This window comes from Hipposideros armiger, unplaced genomic scaffold (genome assembly GCF_001890085.2).
Source record: "Hipposideros armiger isolate ML-2016 unplaced genomic scaffold, ASM189008v1 scaffold_656, whole genome shotgun sequence".
NCBI classification, from domain to species: Eukaryota; Metazoa; Chordata; class Mammalia; order Chiroptera; family Hipposideridae; genus Hipposideros; species Hipposideros armiger.
In genome coordinates, this window is record NW_017732006.1 from 554,702 (window position 1) to 581,025 (window position 26,324).

The 26,324-nt window shown below is 35.1% G+C and overlaps 1 protein-coding gene across 3 annotated transcripts in view; it reads right to left on the reverse strand.

Moving 5' to 3' along the window:
* The window catches only part of MFN1 (mitofusin 1), a 31,343-nt gene extending 5,588 nt beyond the window's left edge, over positions 1 to 25,755 (reverse strand). Inside the window, exons 1-16 of one of the 3 annotated variants that reach the window (XM_019626084.1) lie at positions 25,660 to 25,755; positions 24,479 to 24,597; positions 22,248 to 22,383; positions 20,352 to 20,514; positions 18,054 to 18,178; positions 16,548 to 16,656; positions 15,007 to 15,114; positions 12,677 to 12,830; positions 12,488 to 12,555; positions 6,936 to 7,057; positions 5,144 to 5,270; positions 4,412 to 4,516; positions 3,591 to 3,693; positions 3,237 to 3,466; positions 1,277 to 1,429; positions 47 to 243 (exon numbers count right to left, since the gene is read on the reverse strand). In XM_019626084.1, the coding sequence (XP_019481629.1) occupies positions 47 to 243; positions 1,277 to 1,429; positions 3,237 to 3,466; positions 3,591 to 3,693; positions 4,412 to 4,516; positions 5,144 to 5,270; positions 6,936 to 7,057; positions 12,488 to 12,555; positions 12,677 to 12,830; positions 15,007 to 15,114; positions 16,548 to 16,656; positions 18,054 to 18,178; positions 20,352 to 20,514; positions 22,248 to 22,383; positions 24,479 to 24,590 (2,012 nt within the window). In that variant the 5' untranslated portion in view covers positions 24,591 to 24,597; positions 25,660 to 25,755. Of the gene's footprint in view, positions 1 to 46; positions 244 to 1,276; positions 1,430 to 3,236; positions 3,467 to 3,590; positions 3,694 to 4,411; positions 4,517 to 5,143; positions 5,271 to 6,935; positions 7,058 to 12,487; positions 12,556 to 12,676; positions 12,831 to 15,006; positions 15,115 to 16,547; positions 16,657 to 18,053; positions 18,179 to 20,351; positions 20,515 to 22,247; positions 22,384 to 22,716; positions 22,758 to 24,478; positions 24,598 to 25,358; positions 25,630 to 25,659 lie in introns of those variants that run through there. The other 2 variants (XM_019626085.1, XM_019626086.1) reach the window with 2 other exon arrangements.
* Between the last annotated feature and the right edge of the window lie 569 nt (positions 25,756 to 26,324).

The following is a 26,324-nucleotide window of genomic DNA, read 5'->3' on the forward strand; positions in this document are numbered from 1 at the left end:
CTTCAACAAACTTTTTTTTAAACCAAAGATGAAGCGTTCAACTTACTGTTGTACTTGATGGCTACAGTTTGCACTCGTGAAGCTAACAATCATCTGCAGCTTTTCAGTTGCGTAGTTCACAAACTGCTGTTTAAAGGCTCTCTCCTTGGCACGGGTGGTCCAGGCCAGCCTTTCATAAAGATACAAAGCTCCATACATACTTAATGAAACAGATATGAGTTTCCAGCCAACAGTTTTCCAAATCTGTAAGACAAATTTGCAGCTTAGTTTGAGAAAGAAAAACACCACTAGGGAGACTGTACTAAAAGGCATTTTAGGAAACTCATCAGCTCCCTACAGATCTTTGAGTCAGATCCACTTTTTAAAATGTATATTCCTTCTCTGAAAATCTGAAGTAATCAGGAATCAAACAAGCTGAAAAAGGAACAGCACATAAATATCAGGCAAGAACTTTTATAACCTGTCAGACATTTGGTAAGTTGATTCAATGTTTCTCAAAAAGGGAGGTTAATTTCTTTTCGGTCAGGGGTTTCAAAAACCAAAACATGGGGGAGCCAGTTAGCTCAGCTGGTTAGAGCTCAGTGCTCATAAAACCAAGGTTGCCGGTTCGATCCCCACATGGGCCACTCAGCTGCACCTCCACACCTAGATGAAATGACTATTGATTTGGATCTAATGGGTCCCGGAAAAACACACTGTTTCCCAATAAAATTTAAAAAACAAACAAAAACACATAAATATATATTGTTAATGATATGAAAATTTAATACATAAGAACTGATTACTAGAAAGTCATCATTGATAGTTGAAGACAGATCTCTTTGGTATTCTGAGAATGCTACATAAGAAACCTGGATCATTCTTGTTACTCTATGTACAAATATCATTTCTTTATGTGCTGTCAGTCAAAAACAGTTAGAAAGCACTGTTTTAATGACCAGCTAGTTGGTGGTATTTCTTTCCTAAAGATGTATTTTTAAAAAATGTATGTTGTGGTAATTATTTCACAATACACACATATTTTTATCAAATCATTATGTTGTTCACCTAAAACTAATACAATGTTATGTCAATTATATTTCAATTTAAAAATAAACATTTTTTAAAAATTTAAGACTAGGCTTGTTAAACTCCATTCACTGATTTTAACCTACAACTTTTAATGTTATTTTATAGATCCTGTAAATAGAAGTAAATATACCTTTCTCTTTGTGATCTAGCAGACAGCTTTGCAAAAATTTCAATTTTCATTATACTAAAAAGTATTGCTTCTTACCACTCCTCCAACAACGATGATGCCCATAGACGTTCTAGATGTAAGAGAAGCTAATCCTGTTATTAATGTAATCATGAGCTCTTCCTGTGATGTATTATCCGGCGTTGCTGGATTAGTAGGAGCAGTAGGAGTAGAAGCTAAAGATCTGGGGAGCTAACATGGTTGGGAAAAAATGATCATCACAATTAAACAACTACAAATGAAACAGTTACATTTATACAATTCTGTTGCATTTCTTTTAAAACTATAGTAGTAAATCAATGAAAAGAACAACTCCAGTTAGTGAATTTACCATAAACATATGAAGAAAATATGAAAATGGTCTGAAACTTATTTTCTATACCAATATCGTAAAAAAAATGAATTTTCATAGTATACAATGAGTCTATCTATAACAATAGGCCCTCAACTCTTAAGAGAAATTAAAACTATATTTAAAAATTTTCTTCACACCAGAAACACAATCCTTTAAAAAAATAAATTGGACTTCAAAATTAAACTTTTACACTTAAAAATACATCATAAGAAAATTAGAAGACATCTAAACCACAGACTACAAAAACATATTTGGAAACCACATACCTGATAAAGGACGCTTATCTAGAATATATAAAGAACTCCTACTAGTCAATAAGAATAACCCAACTAAAACTTGGGCAAATGATTTGAATAGACATTTCATAAAACGAGATACATGAATAGCTAAAAGAACATGAAAAGATGTTCAAAATCATTAATCATTAATCATTAGGGAAGTACAATCAAAACTACAATGAGGTAACACTTCACATGCAACAGAATAAAAAAGACAGCCAACAAGAAGTCTAAATGAGAACGTTGAGAAACAGAACCTTAACACATTGCTGGTAGGAATGTAAAATAGAGCAGCCACTTTGGAAAACAGTTTGGCAGTTTTTCAGAAAGTGAAACATGGATTTGCCAGATGGTCCAGCAATTTCACTCAAGACAAGTGAAAACAGATGTCCACATAAAAACAGTACATGAGTGTTCATAGCATCATTTTTCATAATAGTCAAAAAGTACAAACAACTCAAATGTCCATCAACTGATCCACGGATAAATAAAATGTGTGATATGTATGGTGGAATATTATTCAGCCATAAAAAGAAATGAAGTACTGATATAGGCTAGAGCACTTGTGTACAGTGACAAAACTTGAAAACATTATGCTAAGTGAAATAAGCCAGTCAAAAAAATGACACATTTTTTAAACTCATTTTATAGGAAACATCCAGAAAGGGCAAAATGATGGATATAGAAAGCTGATTAGCAGTAGGGCTGGAGGTGGGAATAACAACTGACTACAAAGGGGCACAAAGTATCTTCTGGGGTAACAGAAATGTTCTAAAACTGGTGATGGTTTTACAACTCCATAAATTTTCTAAAAAATTGATTAATTCAAAAAAGATTTTTAAAACACTTACATTAATTCCAATTTATCTTAAGTTTGAAAACAAAAACTTTTAGAGCCGGCCGGGCGAGTGGCTCAGTTGGTTAAGAGCTCACTCAAGAGTTGAGCTCTGAGCAACAGCAGTTCGATGCCTGGCCCAAGCTGGGCTGCCGCTGAGCTGCCAAACGGTGGCAGGATGGCTCAGCTAAAAAAAAAAAAAAAAAAAAAAGTCTGAAAACAAAAACTTTTAAGAAACTAAAAAGTTTCAAAAATGAATATATAATGACCTGAAACAGTACAGGATAAAAACTTTGGAATTGGCTTTCCCTTATTCATAGTATACCTAATTCACAAATGGCTCTGTGACAGATACTACCTCATAAATATGCAAATTTGACACAGGTAGTTGTATTAGAGAAAATCACATAGCAAAATGAAAAAGGAGATTCTCAACTAGTAGAATCAAAGTCACCTGTGTAGTAGTACCAGCAATAAACACCTGATAAAAAGCCTAATCTAAACAAACAAAAAAACCCCAAAAAACCATACCTGAAAAATAGGCTCTGATAATCCTAGAAGCACCCTCTGAGCATTCGTAGGGCCCAAGAAACGATGGACAAGTGAAGACCAGCCCAAGGAAAAACGAAATACAATATCCTCTTGAAAATCTGAACATAACTTGTGGCAATTTAGGTCATAGCTGAGATCAAATTTCTTGCAAGGAATCAGTGTGTGTAGTTTATTCTGTACACCAGCTGGAAGTAATGGCTTCAAATTTTCTAGAGCAAACAAAATTATGATATTTACTATAAGAAACAATAGTAAATCATGTTTTACACTTTATAAATACCTCTACCAACAGAATAAAGAAACTATACATGAACTTGTAGACATAAATATTACCAATAATTTCCTGCTGGGATTGAAGCATTGAAGTGTTGACTTCATTGGTGCACCGATCAGCCAAATTTCTTCCCATACCATCTTCTATGTGCTTATTTAACTCCTGTTAAAAAACAGTAAATAGTAAATGTCCACATTATTTTTTTCTAGAATATAAGCAGAGTTTATAAAACTTTAAAAGTGTAGTAAGCACTAAAATGATCTTTTTCTAAGAAGATAACTTTTCTGTGCACTTTATATACAAGATAGTTTACATTTATTACAAGAGTGCACAGGGGGCCAGCTGAGTAGCGTGTTGGTTAGGAGTTGGCTTGGGACGCCAGCTCTGAGCAGCAGGGCCCAGTTTCAGATCCCACATACGAGGGCCAGTGACGTGGCATCCTCTACAGCTAAGATGGTGAATAGCAGCTCGACCTGGAGCTGGGCTGCCGTGAGTCGCCAACCACGCCATAGGCTGCAGGGGGGCTGGCCGGCAATGGGCGTGAGCTTTCATGAGCTCCCGTGAGCTGCCGTGAGCGGCTGTCCAATGGCTGGCGAGCAACTGCCTCACCCGGGAAGAGTGCAATGATAATACCAACATGAGCCAGTGAAGTGACATCCTCCACAACTAGACTGAAGAACAAAAGGACAGCAACTTGTCTGTTCCCCTCCCCCAACTCCCCAATGAAATCTTTAAAAAAAGAGTGCACAGGAGATGTTAACAGTTCAATCATGTACTGATTGCCATAAAGACACTAAAATGAACAAACCACTACATAAGAGTATAGAATAAGGTGAGGAAACTATCTGAAAAACTTTTAACTATACTTTAACTTACTCACAGTTTTATATACTTTCAGTACACTTGGAGTAGGATGAAACTCAGAACAAAATTCGTCAACCAAAACAGAGAGTCGACAAATTTCATCTGTCATTGCACATGAAACCTGAAAATATGAGAATCAAGAGTAAAATATTAAACAAGATTATCAACCACTCAAAAAATCAAACTGAAAAAAACTTTACAAAATAGGGAAAGCAATAGGAATAACACTTTTAGCATTATCAAAAACATTTCCAGGGCTGGCCAAGTGGTGCATTGGTTAAGAGTTGGCTTGGGACGCCAGCTCTGAGCATTAGGGCCCCGGTTCGGATCCCACATGAGGGCCAGTGATGCTGCGCCCTCTACAGCTAAGATGGTGAACAACAGCTCGACCTGGAGTTGGGCTGCTGTGAGTTGCCAGCGATGGCATAGGCTGCAGTGGGCTACTGTAAAGCTACTGTGAGTGGCTGGCAGCCAGAGTGAGCGGCCGGCAGCCAGAGTGAGCGGCCGGCAGCTGGCGTGAGCTGCCAAGAGCTGCAGTGAGCAGCTGTCCAGTGGCTGGCAACCAATCTGCCTCACCTGGGAAGAGGGCAATGATAATGCCAACATGGGCCAGTGAAGTGACATCCTCCACAACTAAGACTGAGGAAAAGGACAGCAACTTGTCTGTTCCCCTTCCCCCAATTCCCCAATAAAATCTTTAAAAAAAAAAAAAATTTCCATTCCCCGTTTTTTAACCACTGTTACCCACCTTGTTTGCCACCTCCTCTGTAACCTCCTTGATTTTTTTCTTAACATCCAGTGTTAAAAGGTTCATTTGGTTTCGGATAAAGTCCAGTCTGTCAATTTGGTCTTCCCTCTCTTCCATTGAATAAACCCTATTATAGTATGAATAATAATTAATATTCAGATTATATTAAAAACCCAAAACAATTAAACAAAGGCATTTAATTATGTATCGAACCATCTGTTAGGATGATACAAGGGAAAAAAATCTCATATTTCAACATCAAAAAGAATTCAAATAATATTTTATTTATGTTTTATAGATGATTGAACACGAACTGCTTTCTCTGCTCATGTGACACCTGAATCCCACAAGGATTAACGAGGACTCTAAGTCCCCAAACACTTCATAGATGTGAACAAACCTCAATATTGACTTTAATAAACAGGGGCCAGCAAATGGCATCCTATAAGCCAAATCCAGCCAGCTGCTAGTTTTTGTTAAAAGTTTTCTTAGAATATAGCTGTGCTCATGCACGTACCTATTCTCTATGGCTGTTTTTGCTCTAAAACTGTAGGATTGAATAGCTGCAAGAGACAGTACAGCCCACAAAGCTTTCTACCTGGACTTCATAAAAAATTTGTCAACCAGTAGATGACATAAGGGGGAAAAATACCCTGAGATCCTTTTAAAATCATCTTTAAAGGAGTTCCCAAGACATTATGATTATACGAACCATCCTCAAATCACATCTTCTTTGTGCCATGTTTAGTTCAATGTCCTGTATTTTTAAAAATTAAGAAGGTCAATCCAGCAGACCAAATACTCACTTTGGCTACTGTAATAAACCAATTGAGCTGAAAGGGACATAAATGGCAACACAATCTCATTGTACAGAAATAACGCATAAAGGCTGAGGTCGGACTTGGGTTTTCACTGTTTTTGTTTTATAAGCAGGAAATTCTTGAATTTTGTAGGTAACACATTCTTGCAAAAGTATTGAAATTAGGCAATACTGACATATGAATGGAGTTTTGTTCCCAGCAATATCAAATACATTTAAAATTCCCAATTAAATGTCATCTTGGACTTAATCTTTAATGTTTTATCTTTCTTTTGATTGGCTTAAGTTCTGCTAAAAGGTTCAACTGAGGCATAACATCATTATGTTTGTCACATCTAATAACATCGTATCTTTCTTTAAAGTGTACCAAGGTTGTGAGAACTACCCTTTTCTTCCACAGTGTTGACCCTTTCATGTATTCATTTTCATCTTTATAAAGTAGTAAATGAATAAAATCGGGCAGTACAGTATGATATATAGGACAGTGCTTACCAAAATGACTTTCCAGCTGGCAGGTCAAATCACTCTGTTTATTTCCCAGCTAATAAAAAACCACAACTGGCATAAAATATTGATTTCAAGGTATCAATGTATGACTTTATAAAAGATGACTCATGGTTTGAATGTAAAAAAGAGGGTCACTTGTTTTGGATTTCTTCAAGAAATTCAGCTTGACGAAATGGTTCTGCCTCTGCTTTAAATATATTTTAAAGCCACCAAACATTTTAAAACCACAACTCATACACAATAATACCGAGATCCATGGACTGTAAATGACATATGCAAGGCTGTAGAATAAATATTTACAGTTTCTAATGTTCACTTAAAAACATGCAGGTGGGGACCACTACACACACACAAAGCTGATTTTAGAAGGAAAAGTATTTATAACAATTTAAAACCTTAGACTAAGAAATCCATATTAACACACACAAAATTATATTTTTATTTTGCAATAAAATGTATTCATACCTTTTCTCTGCTGCTGCCACGTTTATTGAATCCATTATGTTTTTCACAGTATCTAGTATCTGTTTAGCTCTGATAGTGTGCTGTTCAAACTTTGTTTTCACTGCTGACTGCGAGATACACTCCTGCGAGGGGCCCAAGCCATAACACATTACTGTAATTCCATCCCAACATTTTTAGGAATTTAAACACAAAAACTTGCTGTTTATAACTTTAACCAAAACAGAAATAAGAATAGAAAATAAATACATGATAAACACAACTTAAAATTACAAACGTTAAAAAAAATGACAAAGATTCAAAATAATAAGGGCTCTAAAACAGCAAGTCCAAATCTTTGTGTAATTTCACACAGTAATGTGCAATGGTTTTTTAATATTTTTTTAAAAACAAATAAATAAAATACTATTTTCAATGTTAAAAAAGATTTTCCTTTAGAATTAATAATTTCACTTGTATTGACTTTAATGTACTTCTAATCTATCTTGATTTTTCTCATACATACAACAGATAACCTAATAAAGTTGTTAACTGAGTTATGAATTAGAATTCTACCATATTAAAAAAAATTAGTTGAATATGATTCACATAGGTTATTAAAAAGGACTTTTATGGATTAAAACTTGAACAATTTGAAAACTCTTTAACAACAAACAACCTAAGTAATACTTTAAATTGTTTACAGAAAACTATCTACAGCTATTTCAAAGATAATTCTGTTACTGGCATTGGTCTATCATGTGTACATACAGGTCCCAATGATGCCCTATTTCATTTGTTTCACTTTCAAGATAACTGCAGCTCACAATCTGTTAATAGTTGTACAAAATAATTAGTTTCAGGACCAGTGTTTTTTTAAAATAGAAGAGAATATATCAGAGTGCATCACATATAGTGATAGATGTTTATTTTGTGAAACTTTGGTTTCAATTTCCATATATGTGCAAACTACATGTTATTTAAAATATTTATGGTGATTCATCATTAAATATTTGCAAAATTATCAAATTAAAATCAGCCTTTCAGGTTTACTTCATAGAAAGCGAAACTCTGTACTGACATAACATTTGGAAACAACTATAAATGTTTACAGAGGGGTACTATCAGGTCTTTGAACAATCAAGAAATGTTCACCTGGGTCACAACATCAATAACTGTAACAGATGTTTTGCAAGACGCCATGTTTATTTTCTATGATAAATTTTTTAAAATTTGGGATATACCCTAACTCCAATATTTCTTTGAATTCATCTTCTTGAGCCTCTTTTTATATATAAGTAGTACAAAGTTATAGTCATTACTTCCTAAAGTAATCACTATCCTTTGTTAAATAGCTTACAGATTTTAAAAGGTATTCACTTAGTACTCTAGTCCTATATTGTCTTGAAATCCATGTTACATATTCATTCAGTGTCCTATTTATAACCTTTGCTTAGCCTTCATGTCTCTAAAATCTCTAAAGTGATCATTTGTTCACTTCACTAAGATAGAAAAGGCTTTTAAAATCTTTTTGCCATTGTAGCTGCCCTCTTCAGCATTTTGTTTGAGATACAGAACACAAAGCAAATTCATTTCTTTAGCTATAGAGCACATGAGGGTAATTAATTTAGTTAACAGTTTATAAACTTAACTCAGAGACCATTACTTCCTTCCATTGTATAGACTTTTTGCTTGTGGTTAAGCTCATTTATACATCACTGTGGAAAGTTACATTAGTGGAAAGTTACAGCATTTCTGTTCTGTACACACCAAAGCAAAAACTAATACCTACACAATATTAAACACTGAACGTGTAAAGTGCATGTTTTTTAATACCCAAAACAAAACTTAAGTTTTACTTTAAATATCTGTATCTCATAAATTGCCAAATTAACCTCCACAAAAACTATAATAAATGCATAAAAATATTTTAAAGGAAAAAAAAGGTTAAAAGAAATTCTATGTTCCTCGATGAAGCAGATCTAGATATCAGCAACGAAGACCCCGAATTTGTAGATAACAGCACAGTATTAGAGCTAGACTAGACAGAAAAGATCTCCAGAAGTTATTAGGCAATATATTACTTCTTGATTCAAAAATATACAATGATGAATAAGTATAAAGAAGAAAACACACAATCTTCTTTTAATTAAAAAGTATCCCACACTGATGTTTCCACTGATAGAAAAATATCAAGAGTCAACCTGCAAAAGAAATACTCTGTTCTGAAATAAGTACAGAAATGCTAACTGAAAGTTTCTTTAATGAATTATTTCTGAACCCTCAATAGATTAATATGTTTATGAATCTCCATGGGGAATATATAAACTGTGCAGCAGTTCCCAGACTTATTTTATCAGGAACTCTAATTTTCCAAGGAGAAGTTTAACATCTAAAGAAGCCAGCTGTTAATTAATCACACATAGCTACACATATGTAAATATTAATATTTATGTGTAATTAAAACAAAACGAAGTAGTCAAGGCTCCTTGATAACTCAATAACATATAATACTATTCACCACTCTAAACTTATTATTTTGAAATATTTTAAAATGAGAAAGTACAAGAAAGAACACTAATATATAATATACTTTTCAAGTAAATATACCAAATGTTAACATTCAGCCTCATTTATTTACCTTTCCTTCTCTGATGCTTCATTCAGATAGGTATATCTATACATAAAGATATACATATATTTTTACATATATATGTATATACATTCCGGCTGAACAATTTGACAGTTCATTGCAGCTATCATAACCTTACTACTAAAATATTAACATGTGTCTCCTAAGAATAGGGATATTTGCCTATAGAACCATGAACCAATTATTGTATTGAGAACATTTATCACTGGGACAATACTATCAACCTAACACAGGGTTCACTTTCAAATTTTAGCTGTCCCAGGAATGTTCTTTTGTTATTTATTTATTTTTTTTAGCTGAGTCATCCTGCCACCTGTTGGCAGCTCAGCCGCAGCTCAGCTCGGGCTGGGCATCCTCAAGCCTCTGTTGCTCAGAGCTCAAACTCTTGAGCGAGCTCTTAACCAGCTGAGCCACTCGGCTGGCCCCCAACAAATTCACTGACATTTTACAGAAGAGTTATTTTATATCTCTTTTCCATCACATAACCAAAACTATTAAAACTAGTTAATGGCCAAATATTTGAGCAAAGAAATTTAGATTTCTAAATGGCCTTTAGAATATATACCTGTCCACATACAGGTTGAAAACAACAAGAAAACATATTAATGTTGATTTTCTTGATTGATTTTACTTGATTTAATTTCCAGGCTTTGTTTAACCTTGCACTCTATTATGTTCTTTATATTTAGTTCCTTTGAACCAAATGAATCTCAAACAAGTCCATGGCAAAGGTCAGACTGTTTGATAAAAATGAACTTGGTACAGTTCTCATTTTCACAAAATCATCTTATGAGACTACAAAAAAAGAGAATTCTAAAAATGAATAGAAAATGTGTATAAAGTTCATATTCTGTGATCACAATACAAAGAATCCAAGAAATAATGAAAAGTTGGATGAAAAGGATCAAAACACCTGAATTTGAACTACTGTGCTGAATAAGCAATATCAAAACTATAATTATAATAAAAATAAACAATGAAAACTAAGGTGGATACTGAAACCTATGGAATATGTCCAAAGTTACAAAGACAAATTCATAACCCTAAATTCTTCCTTAAAGAAAAGCAATTCCAATGAAAATACTTTGGACATCCAGACAAAACTTTTGGCCTATCTGATTATTTCTTTAGGTAAATTTAAATAATTTTTAGCCGACTCTCATCTTAGATCTGATAGTTTCAATTAAACAAAAGTTTCAAATCCTAAATCCTGACATTCTCTATGAGTTTATTTAAAAGCTCTTGCTCATAAACAGTGTTTTTTTGCATACATAATTTTTAGATTTCCAAAAGAACTTTTACAATAAAAAAAGCAACTGCAAATTTTCTCCTACAAACATTAAAAAGAATAGTTCCTAAGTCTGCCTGATTATTGCAATCACTTGGAAAGCTTTGAATATGTACAGATTCCTAGGTCCATCGTAGCCCAAATGCATCAGTCCCTGTGCCAGGCAGGAATCTACAGATGTCTATAGCACCTCACTTGTTTCTCAAAACCAGCCAGGTTCGGGAACCAGTGCTCCACAGGCACATCTTTTATTCTTTTCATTCCTACCTCTTCAAAGAGATATTCTGGGAAAGCAAAAGCTGCACCAGGAACCAATATGAAGAAGGGTATATAATAAAATAGTATATTATTTGGTAGGAGAAATCAATGACAAACAGGGAGAGGGGGAGGGGAGAGGAGAAGAGGAAAGAAGGAAAGGAAGGGAAAAAAGGTCAATAAATCAGGAAAGACAAAGGAAACAGAACAACAGATCCTCTCCCCAATATTTTCCCCATGGATGAAATAACTGGTAAGAGAGAGAGAAGAGAATTAAATCTCTTGTGAAAATAAACAGACAAAATGATCTTTAAGTAACTGGGACTTCATGTATCCTATAGCCTAGCTGGAGAGAACCTCTGCCTCTGAATAGAGAGATCTTACCAAAATAGCTGGTAGTGGGTTTTCTTTCTTAAACACTTTGTCTTCATCTACCTAATAATCTTTCTGCCTCTCACCATATTAAAGATAGGAGATAGAGAACAAATGTTTAATTTAAAAAATTCTGCGTAGTACATTCAACATTCTGCTTATAAGGAAGAATCATTACAGGTGATTACAGGTGGAAGTTTTTTCAGTTCTGCAATCTTTGTATTCACTTGTGGGTGAGAAGAGGAGTTGCAATCTAAGCTGAGCTAGATTAAATAGGGCCAAGAGTTTGGGTGTCTTTTAACATCTATGTCTTTTAATATCTGAAAAACTTTCCAGTCAAGTGCAGGATGAGTTTTAATGTCTTTGAATAAAACATGTACATCAAAACACAAGTATCCTCCCTCCCCAATGCTTCACACACATTAGTTATTCGTGTGCCTCAGTAATTCCTACCAGATTCCTAAAGTACAGGACCTCTTTCTTAGTTATTTTTATATTCATTCATGTGTTCAGGACTTTTGGCATAAAATGTGGAGAATAACAGGTGACAACAGTTTAGAAATGTAATAAACTTTTGTCAAATGACATTAACTATGTTCTATTTCTCTCTATAAATACTATGGTACAAAAGAAAAAAGATAATCTTCATTTTGCTCTATTCCAACCCAAAAGCCATTACATTTGTTTAATCTTGCCCCAAATTACATATAGAGAACTCCCCTCAATGCAAAACACAAGCAATATTAGGAGGTAGTTTCTCATTTAAATACAAATACATAAGGAAAACAATTAAGAAATTAAAATCTTTAATTCTCAATTCTTACGGATCATCCATTTTGCAGGGACTTCCTTTCTTCAAACTTTCCTTGCTTCACTTGCTGTGTCAGTAACTACACTAAATAACAGTAAAGTTATTGACAAAGATAAATAGTGAAAATAGAACATTATGAACACTCTCCAACCAATACTAGGGTTTTACATTAGCCAATACATTCACAAAATCCCTACCTCAAAGATTTGTTCAAAATTCTGAAACTCCTGTAATCTTGCCTGAAATCCTTCCGCAAGTGCCCCACCTGTAATAGTTAGGTGAAGATTTAAAAACCTAGCATAATATATAGCAAGGCAGGATTTCTAGCATGCCATTTTTATCACCTACACTTGTATTTCAAAAGGACATCTATGATAAATACCTACCACCTTCTGGCATCCCCTGTGCTTTGTGCATTCTAGCATTAAGAACTTCCTTTGCAGAAATAAAGAAAATACGATTCCGTGCTTCTAAAGGACCCACAACTTTGAGCTCCTCCACCAAGAAATGTAGGCATCTTTCCATGTGCTGTCTGCGTACCTAGAGAAAAATAGGGTATTAAAAGAATTTTGATGGTTAAATAGACAGCTATAGGTCTATACTAAACTCCATTTATAGTGATATAACAATAGCTCCATATACTTAACAAATCCTAATTATAACTCTAATAAAGTTTGATACTTGCTGACAGAAAAATCTGTCTCAACTTAAAGTAGTGATTCGCCTTTGAACATTTAATTTAAAATTCTGATGGACCATCAAATACTACACAGCCACTATAAAACATTGTAGACAAATGTTAGGACTTAATGATATGAGAAGAGGTTGCTAATTCTGTATTAAGGATGTACATGATTATACAACAACAAAGAAATGAAGTGTGTGTGTATATATGTATTTATGTAAGTTAACAGATGGAATGCAGGCAACCCCCACAAAAATGGGTGACAATTTTATTTCTTCCTGATGCTTTTCTTATTTTCCAAATTTTCTACAATGAAACTATTCTTATTTTGAAATTGGGACATAAATAGTATATTTCTCTTCTTAAAACATTGATATTAAAGTTGGGGAGAATGCATTAGCCAGGGATTAGAGTTGCAATGTTAGGTTTAAGATTAGCATTTGGGTATTAAAATTAGGATTGAAATTAGTTAGGGTTTAGTACTCGCCTTTAGCATTAGGGCTATGATAAGAAATCTCTATGTTAACACTTAATAAAATTAAGCTAAATAAGAATGGGGAAGAACCATTTGTGGATGATATTTCCTAGTTCTCTGATGACTAAATGAGGCCCCAATTTGAAAGGGTGTGATTATAAAACAAGAGTTAATAATAGCAAGATATAAAGTTTCATAGTAAGCAAAATTCTAATTTTAAGTGTGGAGAGAACAATGAAAGTAAATAATCCAACATGTGAACAGTGATGGGATAGTATGAATTTTAATTTTTTTATGCATTTTCTAAATCTTTTTTACAATAAACAGAAACTATTAAAATCATAAAAAGTAATACCAAGCAAATATTATTTATAGACCAAATGCCAGATGCTCTATTCTTTTTAAAAAGAAGTTTCTAAAATCACCAGTATGACTAATATAAAAAACAATAACACCAAATGTTGGCGAGGATATAAATCACCTGAAACTTTCAATCAGCTGGGGGAGTATAAACTGGTACAAGCACGTCAGAAAATTCTTGGGCTGTGTTTACTAAAACAGCATATTCTTACCCTGCAATCCAGCAATTCTACTCCTAGATATACACCTATGGAGTACTGATCTCTGCATTATTGATACCGAGTCAGATAAATCTTTGGGGAGGGGCTGCTCTGTGATAGAGGATGTTTACCATTACCTCTGGCTCTACCCACTAGATGCCAGGCGCAGATTCCCCCAGTAGTGACAACAAAAATGTCTTCAGACATGACCAAGTATTCCCTGGGGTTAAAATTGTCCAACCCCTTGTATTGAGAACACTGGTATATACCTGACAGAAATACATAACTATGATCACCAGAAGACATATGTAAGAATATTGACAGCTCCATTATTCATAATAGCTAAATACAGGAAAATCACCCATATGCATACTACTAACAGTACCAATAAATCAACTGCAATTAATCAAAAGATGTAATATTACATAGTAGTGAGAATGCACTTCAACTATGCACAACAGTTTGTTTGCCTATCGCAAACATAATGGTGAGCAAGAGAAACTGAACTCAAAAAAGTAGATGCAGAACGATTCCATTACATAAAGGTGAAAAACTTGAAAAATGAACCTAGGGTGTTAGAAGTCACAATAAGTGGTTATCCTTGAGAGGAAGAACAGAGGATGGAACAGGGGGATCCTGGGCTGCTGGGAATGTTCTGCTTCTTGATCTGGAATCTGACAAAATGTGTTAAATTTATAAACTGCACTGAGCTGGACACTTACGATTTGTACACTTTTCTGTTATACTTCAATAAAAAATTAAAACAAAACAAACAAAAATGAAGTGTCGAGATCTAAAATGAATAATGCTTTTATAACACAATTTTCCTTCAAAGTAGCTCAATACTTGTCTATCACATAGTGACTTCAGGTTTTCTATAATTATACTCTTTTCTCAAGAGAATAGCTGCTTATGATGTTCTATTCTATAGGCAGTTTTCTCAGATAACCATGCACCTGAGTATATTTCAAAACTTAAGGGAAAAAAATAACTTACATCTTCCATGTATTCTGGCTCTGATGCAGAGGCATCCCAACGATTATTCAGAATGAAAATATTAGGCTTAGAGAGTCGCTCATTTACCTTGTGAAAAAACTGCTTTTCCTGAAAATCATCAAATGCCAAACAATATGTTCATTTTTAAAACATATTTTTACATTTTTATATATAATTAAAGTTTTATTTTAATATAAAAATTTGAACCATTTAGACAACAGTGATTAACACCCATTGATAAAGGATCCCAAAGCACTATGAGCATTAAACTTTTCAAATATGAGAAAATAAAAGAAAGGGAAAAATGAAGATATTCCTGCTCCTGCCATGAGTCTTTTTTGAAACAAAATTTAAAAAATATTTTATTTGTCTCTGCTATATGCAGAATATAAAAGCAACTGCTGGATATAACAATCCATGATTTCAAAAAGCTACCTCAAATTGTTTTTAAGATTTAGACTAAGGAAATCAGTAACAATGTAAGACATGTGTACAACACATCATAATAAACAGAGAAAGGTATGTACCATAAATACTATAAATAAATGCTGAAACTATTCAAAGGAAGGAGACACCACACCTCTCTGAAATTATGAAAAGCTCCATAAAGAAGGAAGTAGTGATAGAGATGGGCTTGAAAGTACTGATAACAGGGGCTTTTTGGAAAGATGAAAAGTTGGGAGGAGGAAAGAACTGTGGGCAATGAACAGCATAAACAAAGGCATCAAAATCAGAATGTGTATTAAAATTTGTTTATCCAACATCCAAATAATGGAGTTATTCTAACAGATTTTAAACACCTGTCTATCTGTTATATCAGGTTATAAACAACTGTCAGTGTTGTCAAAGAGGCCTGGTCTACGTGATCTAGATGGGGCCACTGGGCCATACAACACTAATAACACGGTGACAAAACACAGGTGTTGCTGGTAACACCAAGGTTGCAAAGCTGTTTGGACATTTATATGCTTTTGATAAATAACAATTTTTAAAAATCATAGTATAGTTTGCGATATGAGATTATCTAAAATCTGAAAAGTTTGAGATGAGTCTGTTTCTAGACATTCTGGATAAATGAACTTGTAAGCTTGACAGTAGCTTAGAGTGCACACAGGATAGCTTGGAAAAGGTTGACAAAACTCAAAATAGAAAAGTCTTTCCTGTCATACAGGGATGTGAGGTGGTGGTGTTATATTTTATTCAAGAGACTTAAGTCAGCATCCTAACAATTCTGGTGCCCATTTTTTCCGAAACTGGTAAATAACCACAGTAAATGTTAACAACACACATGTATCACACCTTGAACTCCAAGATTCACTAGAAGCTAGTGCCATCAAACCCTAAATTGCTATTCAAACCCTGGGAACACGCAAGACCAGAATCAGCCCTTCAGGTCCTATGGAAACACAAACCCCTTCATTCACCCTTAACATTAGAAGTTCTTTCTAATCCAAGATTTGGATTTCTCTCACTTTTTGGAATTAAAACACATAACATTTCATTTCCTACCACTCAAACATAATAATATGATTAAGTCCTACCGTGTTCATTAGTGTTGACTCAGAGTTTGCAACCAAAACAAAGACATCAGCATCTAAGCAAAACTTATCAATCCAGCTATCCAGCTCTGTAGTGACATCTGTACCTGGACTAATGGAAATAAAATAAAAATTATTTAATATTTTTGAAAAGAAAATTTGGATTACAGAAAGACAATTTTTTAAACTTTTATACATTGTTTAAAGTTTAAGGACAGATTTCTACCATTCAGCAATATGAAGCCTAGGAAATTTAAATTATTTTCTCACCTATAAGACAGTGATTGTGGCAAGTTGAGAGTGTGTGCTTCATATAATTCTATATATTTATTCTGCTGACAAGGAACTCCCAGAGCCTACCCAGTTGACAATAAATGCTAAAAAAAGGTTTATTTACTAAAGACAAATAACCTCATGGTTTTTAACAAAGTAACATGGTGAATATTTTAATATTTTAAATCTTAATGCTTTGGAAGGCTAAAAAATAAGTACAAAAACCCTAAACTAGGCTAATACATAATCAAAAATGAAGGTACAAGCAGCTATGTCCAGTACAGTTCAGAGACGACTGCTTATAAGTAATGAAAAATAAAAGACTATCTGCTAGACATAAATTTAATATACAATCTATGTTATAGAAATTACAGTGCAATTATTTATAGGTTGGCTTGATGTATTCTGTGACAAATTGGCAAGTTGAAAGGCTGGTGTCATGGATACAGTCTGGCCATGAAACAAAGCAAAATTAATTAGCTTATATTTAAACCAAATATTTTTATTTCACAAACAACTTCTCTCTCATCTGAGCTATTTCTGTTGATTATTTGAAACTCTTCCAATTAAATGAGAGCCCATCATCAAAAACAAAATGGTTTCCAAAGAACACTGAAATTTTAACTAAAGAAAATGAACACACCAAAATAAAAAATAAAAAGTCATTTAACTACCTTTTTTAGTTAATGACATTGCTTAATAGGTATGCATTACCATTTTTTAAGCACCAGTGTGGTAGGATGATTTTAAAGATACATAATAAATGCAGATTAATCAGAAGAGTTGGAAAAAAATTCCAAGAGTACTGGATTAATTCTTGAACAATGAAAAGCTATATGAACTGTCCACAAAATTATTTTGGGAAACTTGCTCTCAAGAATGAATTCATTATTAGTTTAAAAAATTACCCATTTAGAATTATCTATCTAGGTATCTAGAATTAGACAATCTCTAAGGCCCAGCCACTCATACAAACTACAAAGTCAGATAAACAAAGAAACAAAAGTGACCATCCTTGAAATCTCTTGTAAAAGAATTAAACTGATAAATTAGCACTTTTATATCATTAAAATACAAAAACCAACACCTTATCTGTTCCTTAACAATATAACAAATGAAAGCAAAACAGCAATTGAACATTTAAAATTTTTATGTGCTACATACAAATCTAACCCAAGCATTATTCTATTAAATACACCTTTACAAGGACAAAACACAATTAATACGTAATTTTACCTGTCCACTAAAACCAGGTCATCCCTCAAGAGGGCACATTTTGCCTTTGGCCAAAAAACATGCACAAGAGAGCCAGCTTTCAAGTCTTTGTCCATATGAAGGGCGTGGGCCAGCTGATTAACTGTCTAAAGCATGAGGAAAAGAAAAAACAGAACTCTACTTGTAATAAAATTTAACAAAAATTTAAAATACTATGATTTGGTGCAACATTTATTTTGGTAAAACACGTCCAAAAAGCAGAACTTTAAATAATTTAAAATAAAACCATCTAAGAAATCTTGAAAAACCTGAGTTTTAAAATTACCAAGTAGGAAAAATAACTGGTACCCTTAAAACAGTTTACCCATATCATTCTGCAAAAATAATCAAGGCTACAAACATTCTAAATGCCCCCCAAAATTGAACTGTGGCAATGGAGTCCTAAGCAACCCCTAAAATTGGTATTGTATGTAGGAAAAGCAATTTGTAATAGATCAAGAAAAAAAAAAAAGCAGATCAGAATATAGCACATGATATAAAACCATTTTGTTTAAAATATACAGAGAAACACAAATTTAACTCTATACCAAAGGGTTTCCATTGGTTTGGGGAAATAACATGAGTTTTGGAGTTTTTATCTATTTGCACTTTCTGTCTCCTCTAAAATGAATGTGTATTGCTTAGTAATATAAGGGAATAGAAGAAACATCACTAATCAAATAAAGGGCATCAGCATGCACACCTCTACAGTTCATTTGTGATTTGTATCAGATTGTAAAGGGAACTACAGTAAAAACTTGAATTGCGAGTAACGTGGTTTGCGAGTGTTCAGCCAAGACAAGCAAACATTTCTAATATATTTTAACATGGTAAACAAGCAATGTCTTGCAATACGAGTAGTTTGATTCCAGAACGAATTATGCTCGCAAACCAAGGTACTACTGTATCTCTTTTAAAATGAGCACAATAGTCCTGATCAGAGTTGAAGTGAATCTCCACAGTGACAATATTAAGGGTGTTTTTTGGCTTGCTTTCATAAAGTTTTCGATGGAATTATAAACTCGTACTAAAATCTTGATGACTCACCTATAAATTTAAGATAATAAAAGCACCTATCAGACAGAAATGTGGTGAGGTTTGAGTTATTACAAGTATTTAGAACAGTGCCTGGTACATAGCAAGTATGCAATGAAGTATTAGCTATTACTATTGCATTTCTTTTACTAAGTAAACTATTAGAGCACAAGACTCAAAGTCTGTTTACACCTTAAAGCAAGCCACTGCTTGAGGTAAACAAATTTAAATTCCGGAGTAGGGGAGAGGAGTAAAAAAGCAAGAAGGAAGAGGTCTGGAAGTAGAGCACAGATCAGAAAAAATGAATGATTTCCTTAAAATACCACAGCACACTAGATTTTGAGGCTCTAATACCATAGGCTGAATTGTGATTTGCTAAAAATTTTGATCACAAAATAAGTGATGCCTTCGTTTGTATGGGTTAAAAGTTTGAAAAATATTTTCATATACATCATTTCATTTATTCCTCGTAACTAAATCAAAGGGTATTACACAGATTGTTACCTGATCTAGATCAAACAGCAAACTCACAACACAAGAACCAGACCCATGAATTCACCTAGTTTACCAAAAACTAAAATGGCATGGAACTTCAAACATTGATCTTCCGTATTTGTGGGAGAGAAGTTAAGACTTAAGAGAAAGTGCCCATAGTGAGAAACAGTGCCTTTACCAATTGTTTTATTCCACTCAACATCTTACATCTAGTTTTTTTGGGGTTTTTTTTTTTTTTGGCTGAAGGAATTTAGTGTCACTAAATACCTTAAGACATTTATGAAAAATAGAGAACTGCCATTGACTCTTATCTGGTAAAGCTACAACATAACATTTATTCATAAATATACTTACTGAATACTCCAAAGGTAAAACAGTTTCTAAAGGTACAGACGTGTCAAAAACAGATTCCAAAGGCCCAATTTTTTACACAAAGTTTTCTTTAGAAAGACAACATTTGAGATTGAATAGAAATAACACGCTTCAATGTTTTCATTGGGAAAAATTTTTTTTAAACTTAATAAGCATTTAACTCTAATTTACTTTTAAGGACAGGATTTCTTCGTCTAGTAATTTAGCTCTGCAGCAAAGGAATTTGAGAATTAAAAATATTAGCGATGGCTTAAAAAACGACTAGATATATTAATGGGTCTTCCATCTCCGGGATTGCAAATATCTTATAAAATATTTTTTTTAAAGGACAAAAACATTGTTTCAGATACATTACATTGCTAAGGTCAAATATAATACCTTCACACTCTTTTTTTCATCTGATCCTTCTGTCATAAGGTAAGCTTTATCTCCATCAGTTCCTTCAACGCTCAGTAAGCAATTGGTTGTATGGCCAATCCCACTAGGGAGAACTTTATCCCATAACATTGCATTGATAACAGAGCTCTTCCCACTGCTTGTCCTGAAGAATGAACACACAAAATTATGAAACATACAAAATCATGAAAAACAAAACGTAACAGTAAAAAACTTTGTTTTTTCACTGGGTCTAAGGCTGACTTTTCTAGAATTTAAATTTTGTTAAAATTTCATCAGACTGTATTTTTCATGAGTTGACAACTTGATTTACATAAGTATTAGCAAAGTACATTTCAGAAAACATAGCAGAAAGCAAACCCTATCTTTCCCATAAAGTTATCTTTGCCTTTTGTAACTTTCTTCTTGTGGCAATTTGAAATCACAGCCCCAAATTCTGTGATACCTGACTGACCACAAGATGTGGTCAAATGTCCCATCTCCTTAAATCTGGGCTGGATCTTTTTCACATCCACAGCTAAATACCTACCGTATTTCCCCATGTATAAGACGCTCCCATGCATAAGACACACCTTAATTTTGGGGCCCGAAATTTGAAAAAAAATATATTACATAAAGTCATTGAACTCAAGTTTTATTCATCATAAAATTCATACAACTCATCACTGTCAAAACTCCCAACCATTAGCTTGTCCTCATCTGTGTCTGATGACGAATCACTGTCTTCATATATTGCCCCGTCCTCAGTTCCATGTATGGCATTTGAAATGCCACATTTCTTAAATGACTTGACAACCATCTACAACCACTGTATAAGGCACACCCAGTTTTTAGAACCCAAATTTTTCGAAAAAGGGTACGTCTTATACATGGGGAAATACGGTATTTCTCCTTCTCAAGTAGGACAAGCATGTCATCACCTCTCCAGGAGGCATCTTCCCTCCCACCCCTACTCCACCCTGTCTGAGGCAAGGCCTCTTTAATAGACCTACCTCATTCTAAGGCCCTGAGTATATGGTCAAGTGGGAGAAACAGACAATAAAAACATAAACAAAACAACAGAGCTCTGTGAAAATGTTTTAAAACCATCAACAGGTGCTTTAATAGAGAATAACTGAGAAGGAATACTTAAATAGTGTGATAAGGGAAGGTTTCTGAGGTAGTAACATTTAGGATGAGATCTGAGGGACTGAAAAGGAGCCAGCAAGACAGAACAAGGCCAAGAGAATTCTAGGCGTAGGAAATTGCAAATGCTAAAGCCTAAGATAGGACATAGCTTAGAAGGCCTATGAGATTCGTTTAGTAAGTAAATAAATGCCTGTATTGGTACATAGCACATGATGCTTGAGAAACCAAGTATGGGCCTAGTATTCTGTCTTTGTATCCCTGGTGCCTGAAAGTGCATGGTACACAGGTAGTTAACAAATGATCCTTAAATGTATATAGAAGCTATGGCAGAGATCACGCTATCACTCCAAACATTATTGTTAACAAATGGCACTTCCTACTGTCCCTCTGGAAATCATGAGGCTGAGAATCCTTCTGTAAGACACACCTGATAATCAACAGAATCTTAAAAGAGTAACAAATTATGCATATCATTATCTGTATTTATTCTCTTATAACTGGCTAATAAGCCAATTCTTAGAGATGAGCATCCTTAAAAAATAAAAATATGATTGACCTTCATAAAGCTTCATTTTATACCAGGAGCTAAAATGAACAAATTCTCTTACATGCTATTAAAGCAGGCAGAAATTGTTGAAAAGAGAAGGGGAAGGAGTTGCACTTGTTGAAACATCCGAAACAAAGATGGAAAAATGACCAAAAAAGCTGATTTCTGGAAACTACTCTCGAGGAGAAATAATAAAGGATTACCTGCCAAAAAAGGCCACTTTCATGTGTCTCCGAGACAGCACCTCACCAATGACGGAAAGCTTGTTTTTATACCCATGTATTTCTACCAGATCATCCTCAGTAGCTATTTGATTAAGCTCTGGATTCCTGTATGTTGCTACAAAATTGAAACAGTATTAGAAAAGTGATATAAATGAATATTAAGTTAATTATACAATGGGATACCTAGACATGCATATATAATACTTTGGCTTTGTTCTATATTAACACGCCATTTGAAAAATAAAAATGCCCATCTGAATATTTGGTAAAAGGTGAGTGCCTCCTTCCAATGGGTAATAAGAATCCTGCCCAAAAGAATTTCAAAATTATTAAGAATTTCAGGAGCCCAGTCAAAAAGGTATTTATTATTTATTTGGTCTCAAAAATAAAAAATATTCAACTGAGGCAAAAATGTTTCTGAACAGAGAAACTAGAGCCTAATATTCACCTATTATTGTCCCCCTCCTGATTAGATCTTCAAATCTTGAGCTGAGTAAGAAGAGCAATCCACATGGTAAGAAAGAGTCAAGTTTGAATGTCCCCTCTCCCCACCCCCAAAAAATAAAGATATGGTTCATGGAGGTCTGCAAGCTAGGTAAGACTTTGCTACCTTAATCACTTGTTGTCTACTTTCCCCAGGATGGAGCAAAAAAGCTCATTTCACATAAAAAGAGAACATGCAGCTTGAATCCCACCCCAGCTCCAAACTCCCCTCCTCCAAGGATAGGGGTAACTGAGAAGGCCTGGGTTTGAAAAGTAGAAAAGCCTTTCAGCTTTGTTTCTATTTCAGGAATACACATGCTCACCGTTATATTTTTATCATTTCATTCTGCAGATAAAAATACAGTGATTCATTTGGTTATCTGAGTGGTGCTAATTAAGACATAAACACTGATACAGCTTACCCAGTGGGCATCTAATTCAATCAAGCTTTACATATCTCATCATACTTTTCAAGTACATTAATAAAATATATGTAATTTGGTAAAAAAAGTTAAGACTGGCTTAAGTATCATGACATTCGGCCTTGTTTTTCATGTTCTATGTTATTCCTGTATTGCTTTGTCTCTTTTGCAACATTTTTTTCAGAGATTCTAGAACCAGTAAAATCAAATAGATTCTAAAGCATAATGCTCAATCTATAACTGGCTCAATACACAAAAGATATGTTACATTTAACTTCATTTTCATTTCCTAACAACTCTTTTAGAATAAAAATATTATTCGCAGTCACTGTGCCAGTTCAAATTCTTTTCAAACTGGAAACAAAAAGATTCTCTACCAGTACTTTTTTTTTCTCATTCCAACAAAATTTGAATTGTGTCAGGTTTGGTGATAGAGACACAATAATAAGGCACGATCCCTACCCCTAAGTGGGGAGTGTAAGAAGGGACAAGGAAAAGTTTGGTTCTACCAACCTACAAAATGTTTCCCCATTGCCACTGGAGAAGTTTACAGAATCCCTCCCTTTTCATTATACCCTTGAAGGTCACATAATCTTAAGAACCAGAAAAGTTTTCAACCGTTATCTTAAAGCAGTATTCCCTAGTAAGACATTCCTCACCACCTCTGTTTAAACAGTTACACTCATTTTGGGAAAACTTTTCTTGCCCTTTCCCACAGTACCCCAGCCTTATTGGAAAGGATAAGGCAGATTGGAGATCTTAGCATAACTACTGAGTTGGGGAGGAGATAAGTATAATGGCTAAATGTGGGCTGCATCATTTTTAGTCTTGGGCATTCACTAGCTGTGTGGTCTTGGGCAACCTGCTTGATTTTTCTGTACCTTGGTTTTTTTATCTTTTAAAATGAGTGATTAAAATTGTGCCTCAATGTTGATATGAGGATTAAATGAGCTATTACTATTACTGAAATGAATTAATAATTATATAATTCAAATTAAATTTATTCAACTTAATTATAATTAAATTAATGCTTTAATTTATGTTATATATAATAAATGAGCTATTAATGGTCTTTAAATGAGTTATTACTATAACAACATACTTAGAAAAATACCCCATATACAAGCACTTATTTTTAGTTGTTAGTAATACTATTTAATCTTCCTTTGGAGGGCACAAATGGGTTTTATTTGTTATATCATCACTCATACATATAGCACCATGTGTGTTCAGTAACTAAGGTTGAAAGAATAATGCACCTTTGTATATTTTCAACAGTATTTTAAAAACTTTAGAGAAACTAACCTTCAACAAAATGTGATCCTTCAGTAACAAACTCCAGTAACTTGTCAAAGATTTCAGAAATTGCCTTCTTCGCCAGCACAAAGTGCTTCAGTGGAGAAGCAGTTTCTGCCATTATGCCACTGGGGGGAGAAAACAAAAAGTGAGAAATGCAGATTAAACTGGATCATAATCACTTGCAAATTAATGACACTTTCCAGCGACAACTAACTCCCCAATGAAATAAATTAAACTGTCAAAATGCTTTTAATTATTTTGGGGGAGAAGTGTTTTAGTCAAAGACTTCTTTTGAGTGATATTCCGTTAAAATAAATAAACTCCACTGGCCAAAATCTTAGTTGCAATTTCTACTTTATTTCCCTTTGGTGAAGATGAAACTAACTGTGGCTAAGTTGTGACTACATGTGACGCTTAGGTATACACATGACGGAACAGAATTAGTGAAAAGCCAAGTTCACAAACAGTAAGTGATTAAGTTTCTCAACCTGGAGCTCTAGGTGGATGGCGGTGGATATATGCAAAGTGAGGAAATACAATTCCAAGATCACAATTCAATATTGACGTTTAGAAAGAAGTAATTCTCATCACACCTAATAAGGAGGCAAGGCTTAAAGCGGGCATTGACTTTTCCAGCCAAAGTACCAAGACCTTCAAGGGATCGAAGTTAAAAAAAAAAAATTAGGGGGCAGCTTCTCATGAAAAAGACACAAAACAAAAACGACTGAACACCAATCTAATCCTGGTGTGTACGCGTGGAATGCAGCAGAGTGGCCGTCAGGAAGGCTGAACACTCCAGAGGCTCGGGAATCGCCCGGGCGAAGGAGCTCCGTGGGAAGCGCAGGGTGACGGCACCGACCCGGCTCAGCCGGGGAGAATCACCTACCTTGGGGAATCCAGGCCTTTCACACCGGGCACGGGAGCCCCGCCCGCAGGCAGGGGCCAGACCCCACCACCGCCCCGCGGGCGCCGGCCCGGCCCGGGTTCTCCTCTCCCGGTTCCGGCCTCGTGGGCTCCGCGGGCCGGACCCGCCCGCCGGCCCGGCTCGGTCGCCCCTTTCTCGCAGGGCTGCGGCGGCGCCTCGTCACAGGGCACCCGGCGCACGACTCTCCAACTTCGTCCCTGGCCGCACGAAGGTCACCCCTAGAGAAGTGAAACGGCCAGCGGCCAAGACAGAGGGCACTCACACTGTCCTGGTTCCGACTTGTCACTTGGCAATCGCAGTTCAGCCGCAGCCCTCAGGCCGCTTCATTCTCTTAGGCTGGGAGGCTGGGAAGAGGCGGGAGGCGTGCCAAAAGGGCGGTCACTTCCGGTCTCTCGCCGTGCCCGGTTTTGTTTGGCTCCGTGGCCGGAAGTGCACCTATGTCGAGCGCCATTTTTGTTAAGGGCCGAGGGCAAGGTTTGTGAGGGCCGGGAATGCAGCGAAGGAATGTTTTGCTGTTCACCCCCCACCTTCTGCTTCCCCTCCCTTCTTCTTTCAATGTTTCCAAAGCTCTGACCAGCCTAGTGATAGGTAGGTGCCAATGGCTAGTTTACTCAGGGAGAGCTAAAAGGAGGTGGGGGTTGGAACTACCAGACGAGGGGTGTGGGCTTGCTGGGCCAGTTGCAATAATGGAAAACCCATTTGACCTCTCCACTACTCGCTGTTCTGTGCGATTGGCTTTTTGGGCTTGGAGCTGTGGGTGCATGTGTGTGTGTTGAATTACTTTAGAGGTGAGAAGAAATTAGGGAATTGATGTATCATTTTGACTCTCAAGCTTTGTACTTTGGAATCACCTGGGGATCTTGTAAATTGCCGATTCTGATTCATTGGGTTAGAGGTGAGGCCTGAGAGTGTGAATTGCTAACATCC